This window comes from Rutidosis leptorrhynchoides, chromosome 4, assembly GCF_046630445.1.
Source record: "Rutidosis leptorrhynchoides isolate AG116_Rl617_1_P2 chromosome 4, CSIRO_AGI_Rlap_v1, whole genome shotgun sequence".
Lineage (NCBI taxonomy): Eukaryota > Viridiplantae > Streptophyta > Magnoliopsida > Asterales > Asteraceae > Rutidosis > Rutidosis leptorrhynchoides.
Genome location: NC_092336.1, coordinates 252,401,904 through 252,412,483, shown reverse-complemented (window position 1 = coordinate 252,412,483; position 10,580 = coordinate 252,401,904). Strand labels below are relative to the sequence as shown.

The following is a 10,580-nucleotide window of genomic DNA, read 5'->3' as shown; positions in this document are numbered from 1 at the left end:
TGATGAAACTTTTTCACCAGTAGCTACGTTGAAATCCATTAGAATACTTCTTGCCATAGCTGCATTTTATGACAATGAGATATGGCAAATGGATGTAAAAACAGCTTTCCTTTATGGTAAGCTAACAGAGGATGTGTTTATGACACAACCTGAGGGTTATGTACATCCTAAGTATCCTAATAGTGTGTGCAAGCTTCAAAAGTCCATTTATGGACTTAAACAAGCTTCTCGTAGCTGGAATCTTCGCTTTAATGGGAAGATCAAAGAATTTGGCTTTATTAGAGGCGAAGATGAGCCATGTGTCTATGTTAGGTCTAGTGGGAGTGTTTTAGTCTTCCTTGTACTATATGTCGATGACATATTACACATGGGAAACGATATCCCGATATTGAAAGATGTCAAAGCTTGGCTAGGGAAATGTTTCTCCATGAAAGACATAGGAGATGCATCATATATTTTGGGCAAGGTTGGAGTTGACTTTATAGTTTTTTTAATAAAAATATACATAAAAACATAAATATATGTATATTTATATACGTTTTTACGAGATTTTATAAAAATATCCGAGAAATGAGTGGAAAAATCTTAGAAATTACGAATTTTACAAGAAAATATTACAAATTAGCAAGAAAATCTGAGAAATCATGACTTTGACTAAGTTTGACCCGGTTGACCGAGAAATCTCGGGAGATGAACATCTCGTCTCGGTTGCCTTTTAAAAACGAGATCTCGGGGGAGATCTCGGGGGAGATCTCGGGGAGATCTCGGGAGATTTACAACACTGATTTTGGGAATAAAAATCTATCGAGATAGGTCAAGGAGATTAATTGGGCTAAACCAAAGTGCATATATAGATAAGATACTGAAGAAATTCGGTATGCATAACTCCAAGAAAGGGTGCGTTCCTATGAACCCTGGAATGATATTGAGCATGTCTCAATGTCCTAATTTTGACTTAGTCAGCTACCATGAGTCGGACTCCATATGCTTCAGCTATAGGATCGATCATGTATGCGATGATATGCACTAAGCCTGACGTGTCGTATGCACTAAGCATGACTAGTCGTTATCAGGCCAATCCTGGTGACGCTCATTGGATAGCAGTCAAGAACATTCTAAAGTATCTTAGGAGGAACAAAGAGATGTTCTTGGTCTATGGTGGGAATGACGAGCTGAGCATCAAAGGATACTCTGACTCTAGTTTCCAATCAGATAGAGATGATTGCACTTTACAATCAGGATTTGTATTTATGTTGAACGGTGGAGCCGTCACGTGGAGAAGTGGCAAGCAAAGTACTATTGTTGATTCTACGACAGAAGCCGAGTATATAGCGGTAAATGAAGCTGCTAAAGAGGCCATGTGGATAAAGAAATTCATCGGGGGATCTGGGTGTGGTTCCTACAATCCATGATCCTGTTGAGATTTTCTGCGACAATGTGTGTGCGGTTGTCTTGGCTCAAGAACCGAGGTCACAAAAGCGCACACGTCACATACTCAGAAAGTACCATTACATCCGTCAACTTGTTGCAGAAATTGACATATTATTAAGTAGAGTAGACACGACTAAGAACTTGGCTGATCCTTTCACCAAGCCTTTGCCACAGACTAAGCATGATGCTCATAGCATGTCTATGCATTCGTGTCATTAATGATAAAGTTTGATTGTATTTTTTATGTTAAGTTTGAAACTTTAAACATTGGGTAATAATATATGTTGCAATTGATCTGATGATTAATATATTGAGATTATATTATACGCACAATGCGATCATTTCATTGTATATTCCCATGTTTCATTTTGCATGTTTTAACTTCCAATGAATATTATTTCATAAACTTCCACAGTCGGTCATTCTCTAAGGAAGAGATAATTGAATTAAGGCTGCTATGAAGTGTAGTAATATAGGCTTATATGAAACTACATTCATGAGGAACTTGATAGTTGATTCAAGGTTCTGGAATGACCACACTTAGACATTACTTCATGGTTTTAAGTCAAAAGGTAAGCTCTAAGATGGCAACATCATTTATCCTAGAGTGGATTTGTATGAGAAATCCTGACACAAACTATATTATACTTTGACCTGTTTCTAACGCTGTGCGTAAATTCCGGTCATAAGGGAGCAGATTGGGTATATCATGGAATGTGGTGGATGTCTATACAGTTGAAGCAATTTGTTCCTTCTTCTTTAAGCGAGTTTAAGCGATATCTCTGGGCCCCTCATTGATTTGTGCTGAATTAAATGCATGGTCATGCTACGACTGAATCAATGCAATTGCAGTCTATTTGATCACCACAAATCTCCATCGGGAAACATAATCTTGAACGATGATGATTGACACTTAACCATGTCACACGTTCATATAGATATCTTGAACAAAAGGATGATTGATATAAATCAAAATATAGGAGTGTAACATAGCAGACTAGTTGTTACACATGGTGTGTCTTTTAAGACAGGACAATATTATTAATGTCAGTGCAAGTGGGAGTCTGTTGGAAATATGTTCTCGGGTTGGCTACGGTCGACAATGGTGTGACCGTGGTACATATATTCCGAAGATATGCCCATGACATTAAATAATAAAAGTCCATTTATCCTATTCGGTCACACACAAAGGCCAATCGTAAATTGTTTGATATACCTTCTAATCGAAAATTAATTTATTAATCATTAGTTAATGGTTTAATGAATTAAGTAAGTTTTTTTATGTGTATACATATACTTACAAATCTAAATATGTAGAGATTTGATTAGATTTTGCAAATCATATTTTATATAAGATATAAGATATAAGATTTGATTTGATTTATAAAATATGATTTGATTTTGTAAATCTTATTTTATATAAAGATTTGATTTTGCAAATCTTTCCAAATCTTTATTTATTATATTTATACTAAATGTATTATTGTATCAATTATGTAATATATAATTCCAAGTCTTGGTATTGAAAATGATATACAAAAGATACAAAACACATATACAAAATGCTATTTTCTTTCTCATTTTCAAGTAACCAAAATACTTGAAATCTATAATTGGGTTCGGTTTTGGTGGAAATAAGGAAGAAGAAAAGATCCGTTAAGTAGAAGGTATAGATCGAAGCAAGGTTGAAACTTTAGGTGTCTACCGTTTAGAGGAACTCTTCTTTGAGTTTTCAAATTCGATTTTCAAAAGGCTACAAAGGTTATATTCTAATCTTCTCTTGTTCGGCTTCGTTAATTTATTTTGTTTGCTAAAGTTTTGTACAATTATCCGTGGAAGAGTATGATTTTGTAAAATTTTAAAAATGCTTCCGCTCGCTTTGAATTTGTATCATACTCCAACAGAATAAGGCCCAGTTTCTACTATTACACTTATTTATGAAATGCCTTCGTGCCGGCAATGCACACGATTCAAGTAGCTGAAAAAAACAGAGAAGCCTCCACTTAAAGACTTGTTTAGTGACGTCTATAAATTTGGATTAGGTTGAAAGTATGTAATCCAAATTGACAAATGTGTGAACCATCTCTGTACGAAAGAAAGAAAAAAAGCAAAGGAGACAAAATGCTCCTTTGATTTATTTTGGAAAATTAGGTGTATATGTACAAACCATCGATAAAGCTAATAATACAAAGTTGGATGTTATAAAAAAATAATCAACACATTAGTATGCACCAAGAACGAATAATCGCGAAAGATAGTAATACAGATTCAAACAGGGGTAAACAAAGTAGCCAATCCTTGATCCATGACTATTTGCAGCTTGTTGTATACCATCAACGACTTCAAGTGACACTTATACGTTCCCTTGCCTCTTGCCAACACTTCCCCATCTGAATCTATGATCCCTTCCTTTGTGGAGTCATTCGTCCTTGAACCAGGCTCCAACACGACTGCCTTCACCTGTTCATCATCCAATTTCAACCAATTAAAAAAAAAAAATTAAAAAACAATCTAACTGTTTACTGAATCTATGTACTCATATAATTCCATCACCACTGAAATAATATAAAATATAGGACAAACAGAGTTTTGCATCAAATTGTATCCAACAGATAATATCAGCCTGCTACCCGACCCATCCATTTCGACACCTATAAGGTGATACTATGGGCAATATTTCAAAGTATATAAATTGGATTGGAAAGTCGCTAGATGAACTCACCTTGATGTAGACGACATGTGGTGATCTTACATGTTTTCCATTGTTCATTTCAGACATCAAGGATACCAAGGCTAACTTTGGGCAATCCCGCATTACAATCAAGTCAATATAGCCATCATCAAACTGCACATCGAACAGGTATAGCGTAAGTTCCCTATTTGACGAAAAATACTCACACACATCTCATTTCCCTATTTGACGAACATATACTCACACACATCTCATTTGAAACCTCAAAATCTTGGTTAGTGTGCCACAGTTGTTACTTCTAGGCCAAATGCCTGTTGTTAACTTCACAATCAGATCATAATTTTAATTTAATGATATCAGGTACAAATAAAATTGTTTCTGATTGTTGATATAACCCAAAGAACATGAGGCCAAAAGATGTACGTTCTCATCTTCGTATTCATATTAATGTTCATGTACAGACAACAATGCATGTGATCTTTTGTGATACAAGAGAAGATTGTTTTGTCGAGAACCCTTTTTTCTTTTCTACATTGACCTAGACTAACACCACGGGGGTAAACACAGGGTAATACACGAAGATTATGACATTTACTTAAATTTTCTGTTGTTAAAGGATATCCTTATATTTTGCAATACTGGATCAATATTCCATTGTTCTCATGCAATTGTATTTTTCTTTCTTAAATTTTTCATTTTAATTGCAGGTGAAGTTTTAACATAATCACTATAATACATAAGTTGGGGTTGCAAATATCGCTAACTAGAGATTAATAGGTCGGGACCTTGGAGTGATTAGTCCGTCAAATTGGGAATTAATCGGGGATTATTCAGGGATTAATTGGTGTTGACTAAGTTTAATTTTGACCGACGTTGACCGATTAATCCCTATTTCGCCCGATTAATCCCAATTAATCACCAATTTATGTTGACCATTTAACCAGTACTTTGACCGCAAAATCCCCATTGACTGAGGCTGACCCATTTTTTGACCGATTTTAATTAATCTCATCAACCCCCTCTTATAAACCGATTTTATGACGATTAAACCTGATTTTTACAACACAGACTCTAACAATGAAACAGTTAAAATTTTACAAATAATAATAAAAAAAAAAAAAAAAAAGATCAAACGGGTGCTTGCCTCAAGGCTCCCAGCCTTTATTATTAATAATTCATTAAATATCTTAATTCATTTTATTTACATAATTAGATCACTATTGAAATAAAAATATGTGTCAGATTTGACACACAACTTTTTAATAAAAGACTTCAGAGAAAAATTTTCAGGCCAACCCAACTTAATCCATTAAAACTACTCATTTTAACCAACTAACCATACAGAGGATACTAATCCAAAACGGTAGAAAGTAATGGCTATGATACGAAAATTGGGGAGTTAAGGTATATAAGACCTATAAGATCTATAGGTCCACATTCTCACATCCACATACGCTACACCAAAAACGATGTACCCAGACACACCCATTTAGCAACTTATGAAGTCTTTGCATTTTGCTTATTTTACTAAACATGAGACCCTTATGATGATGCACTTAGTAATTGATTTAATAAAGGGATATTGCAAGCCATAAGATCAGAATGGTCAATTAAAACATCACACTAAGCTGCGAATCAGTATCCACTACTCCATTTGTGTACCAGCTCATCTATCATCATACTCATGAATATATCATATCATAAAGCAATATAAGAAAAAATACTAACCTTGGCATCGGGTGCAGCCATGGTATGTTCAGCACCCCAAGGAACATTATGAAGCCAAATAGAAATAAACGGACCATTAAGCTTTCTCCATCTTAATCTCTCTAAATCAACCTTATTAGGGCCTTGGTAACCATGCTCACAAGCTTTAAGAGGTTCTATACAAGATTCAACCCCTAAACTCATTGGTTCTCCTACATCTTCAAATCCAGGAGCAGGCACAAAAGAAATACACCCGTTATATTTCCGCAGTCTTAAAATTCGTTGAAGAGCCTGAATAAGTTTGTTACAAGAAAGAACCTTATCAACTTCTACAGAACTCGACTGATAATAGACATATTGTAAGAAGAAACTAGGTTCTAAAGGTGTTAATTTTAAACCGATTTCTAATGAATGAGTTGATTTGAGTTGTGTTTTATCTCAAATGAGTCAAATAAAAATAATAACAGAAAAAATTGGTAGAACGGATTAAACAGGTTGAAAGTCGTCCAAAGTTTTTTTTTTATAAACAACCTCCTAAATCATTTCATTCATACATTTTGATTAAGGAAACAAATGAGGTATTATATGTTCAGGTTAATATTATATAAGAAGAAAAACTACATAACTTACATAGAAATCCATTCGTGAACTTCCCATCCACCGATACTTCTCAGACTCGATATCTATATCTGCTATCAGTCCTTTAAAGAAAGGGATGAAAGAATTAGCATTTACATAATAGTGTGTCAGTGCATTAATTTAATACATATATAGCCCAAAATTTTTAGATACAACTTATGTTAAATCCTATAGGACCGATTACCTTAATGGATCTAATTCATAATAACAATAAAGCAATTAACTAACTATAACACACAGAGATATCCAGTAAGTTATAACCATAAAACTCCAAGTGACAGTGTTATAGCATATTTTAACTACAATTGATATCAAATCAGTGTGTAGAATTTAATAAGTTTAACTATACCCCATGCAAGCATTAGTACACTGAAAAATCTAGTCTCCCCTTGCCAGATTGTGGCTACATCCAGAGAGCGTTTATGCCCTGCCAAAAATGAACAATGAAACAGAAACTTTAACTAAGGGTTACAATTTAGCAAATTGCAACGAGAAAAAGACGATATGGAAAAAAATAATAATAATAAATTTAAAATACACCTCGGATTGCTGCAAGCATAGCGTAAGCAGCTGTACATGGCTGACCAACCGAATCAAGAAGAGATTTTATCATGCCATTTCCAGTACCTTCACCAAGAAAAATCAAGTTATACATATCATGACAGAAATATTGTAACATCATGAAATAGTTGATGAACCGCAATCACGTAACTCGATATAGAAATCATAAAAACAAAACCAAAGTAGAAAGGAAAAACTAGCAAAAAAGTGATAACAGACCTGCTGGTATAACTCCAATAGCCATCTTCAACGCTGCTTGCCAGTCTTCCCTTTCAAGCAATCCATTTACAACCTACTGAGAAAAGTGTTTTACAACACAAATACAACTTAAGAGATATTTATGCTGCTCTACCATAATTGATTGATAACAACAAACTAACCTCAACCAATATCCCATCTCCACTAACACAAAGTATACCATCATACTTTGTAAGATCCAATTTATGAGAAACTTCCTTCGCATGAAGTTGATATTCAGTTTCTGAAGTTGACAACAATCCTAATGAGAATAACTAAATACTAAAATATAAATGTCCGATACATGCTTATGTGAAACAAACCTTGTAAAGTATATTCGATGTTAGCATCCTCGAGTAAAGGTTTTACATCATGTGTAAAAACCTTGGAAGCAGATTTCTTCCCTCCAAATGGGTTAACAAATATAAACAGTCTCTTTGGCCGGCCTGTCATGACAACTATTTTATGAGGAACGAGAAGTAATGTACTTGTAAAATATAAGGCAATAAATAAATAAGCAAGCTTTTAAGCCAAATTAAGTGTAAATAATAACAGTAGCCATTACTGAAACTCGTACTTGTAAAATATGGGTACATAATGTTTACAATTTTTAAGACTGTTCACTGCAGTGACAAGCTTAGAAAGTGCTTGTGCAGAAAGTGCAACAGTAATGAATTATCTTAAACTGTCTAATGCATTTTTTTATTTTTTTCGCATTAGTGTAACATAGGCTTTCGTGTTCATGTCTTGGATATGGGGATTTAGATTTTGATCTTTGGTTGATGAACAAAAATTAATCACTTATTGTTAGACAAACCACAAATAATACTCCCTTCAGGGCACGTAAAATGGTCACCGAGAATTAATGCTATGTTGATAGCTAACTGAAACCTAAAAAGAATAGAACATAAAGTTATCTGTTGTACATACTAAAGTTTATCCACTTAAACATGAAGCCAACCAATAGGTAGAGATGCTCCATAGACCACACAAAAAATAAGGGGAAGCATATGAATAGCCCATAATAAGTGGTCCAGTACACTACTCCATGGTGCTTCATTACATTGTAGGAAGTAAACTAATGGGACCACTCAACAACAAAATTCATCAACATTTTTTTGTGACTTAAGCAGAATATCAATCAATGATGTTAGAAGTGACCACTCTATCAAAACTTCGAAACCATTATACGCTTTAAGTAGTTTCTCTCATGGTTGCAAAAATTGGAAAAATCGACCGAGAACTCGGTGAGAACTCATTTCCAGGAAGCTGGCAAGTTCTCGTTTACTGAATCGGCAAAAATATCGGTCAACGGCTGATTTTATCAGTCAACGGCCAATTTTATCGGTCAACGGCCAATAAATTGAATATCTTGGTCAAATCTTGGTCAACATTTGGCTCGGTCAACGTCCGATAAATTGAATATCTTGGTCAAATCTCGGTCAACATTTGTTTGTAGCTATATAGTATATTATGTATCATAAAAATTATCTCAAAAAGTCTAATATCTCTACATATATATATTCGAAAATATATATTTATATTGAAAAGCAACGTTAGTCAACGACCGAGTTCTCCGAGAACTCCCAAAAATTTTCCATCCGAGAACTCCCCGAGTTCCGAGTTCTTCAACCTTGGTTTCTCTCGTATCACCTATTCAGAAAATAAGTCATTTTCCTTCTGTTTATGTCCCTTAGCTAGTTTAACTATTTACCAAGATATAACTTTTTCTACGAGGTGTCGTGACGGTGTACTTCGGTTCGGTGTCCATTTCAGTGTCTAGAAAAGACTTTGAAATTGATAAAGTGGAGGTGTGGTTCGGTATCCATTTTTCAAAGTCTTGGTGAGAGAAAATATGATGTGGACCAATAAGTAAACGGATTAAGTAAAAAATATATTATGGCCACCTTGATTCACGGTGTCCATTTCTCGACACTGAATAATCGACACTGAAATGGACACTGAGGCAGTGTCATGAGAACAACGTTTCCGGTGTCCATTTTTCAAACACTGAAAATGGATAGACGACTCCTGGTGCTCTTAAATGCACAATAAGTTAAAGGGAGCGCTTTTACTACCCAAAATCCAACTGCAGCTCTTTCCATCTAAAATTGAAAAACTTCATTCAACTTAATACAAATTGCTATTGTATGTAGTACTATGTACTTCACTCTAATTAATGTACCAAACTAACGAATTTTACTATTGCACGCATATGTTTGAAGGATTGTGTACATCTTACCTCCCCATACAATAGTGGACATTAGATGTAACCTTTTATCAACTAATTTTATCTACATCTATGTTGACTAAGTTCAACACAAATCAAACCTTCATACATACAAACTAAAGCATAGCAAAACATAGCCTAAATTAAGTAACCTCACTAATAAATACAAAAATGATTAAATTACCTAACGAATCAATATATCTTTGAAACGTATCGTATAAATTCCGCAACGAATCATCCGTTAACGCCTCGAACACGAAGCTCTTCCTCACCAAACTCCGTTGACTACTTCCTAAGCAAAATCCACCACTTTCAGTCTCAGCAAATGACCTAATTATGATCTTCTGATCGACGATTGATACGCCGAGTACTTCTTTCTCGACGGAGAGGCATCGGAGGATGTTGCCGGGATCATACCACCGTAGTATTCCGTCAGTGGTCAAAGTCAACGCTGTTTTCCCGTTATTAATTATAACTTCGGCGTAAAGTAACATTTGCTGATCCATTTGTTTGTTATGATTCTGCAATTGTAAGGTGGTGAGCGTGTAGGATATGTAACGTGCGGGGCGGAGTATACGATCAAATGAGTCATCGTTCGTTGGTTTTATCTCCAATAATGGGAATTTTCCCGTATCTGTTTAAATCCACTAAAGTTTTCACTTTAGCCCCTATACTTTATAAAACATACAAAACTAATACATGGTTTTAAATATTAAATCATTGTGATTAGCTTTCGACCAATTATCACATCTAAGTCTATAATCCCTTCCTTTGTTGAGTCATTTATCCTTAACCCCGTCTCCAAGATGACTGCCTTCACTGGTTAAAAAAAATTCCATCACAAAAAAAAAAAAAGAAAAGAAAAAAAGGTTAAGCTAAAGAATTGACTAAAAACAAATGGATCAGATATATCAATTGACTCATACAGTCAAAAGTCATTCAAAATGTATTCATATAGGACGATCCAATTTGATCCGACCTCCTTCGTCCCATATTTGACCCAACATGTGTTGACTCATTAACCAACTCCATGTCTATCCATTATGTCACATCTAGCAAAGAAAGATAATGAGATTCTTCAAA

The 10,580-nt window shown here is 34.7% G+C and overlaps 1 protein-coding gene across 2 annotated transcripts; it reads right to left on the bottom strand.

Moving 5' to 3' along the window:
- Positions 1–3,530: 3,530 nt before the first annotated feature.
- LOC139843467 (sphingosine kinase 2-like) lies at positions 3,531–10,093 on the bottom strand. Of its 2 annotated transcripts, XM_071833546.1 has the most exons (10): positions 9,682–10,093; positions 7,591–7,713; positions 7,411–7,511; positions 7,250–7,322; positions 7,010–7,096; positions 6,819–6,896; positions 6,461–6,531; positions 5,852–6,121; positions 4,154–4,276; positions 3,531–3,891 (listed from the first exon to the last, which is right to left on the bottom strand). In XM_071833546.1, the coding sequence occupies exons 1-10, from the start codon at positions 10,001–10,003 to the stop codon at positions 3,700–3,702; spliced, it is 1,440 nt and encodes a 479-aa protein (XP_071689647.1). In that variant the 5' UTR covers positions 10,004–10,093; the 3' UTR covers positions 3,531–3,699. The 2 variants fall into 2 exon arrangements, with proteins under 2 accessions (XP_071689647.1, XP_071689649.1); XM_071833548.1 differs by lacking the exons at positions 7,591–7,713; positions 9,682–10,093 and having other exon boundaries at positions 7,250–7,325.
- Positions 10,094–10,580: the final 487 nt, after the last annotated feature.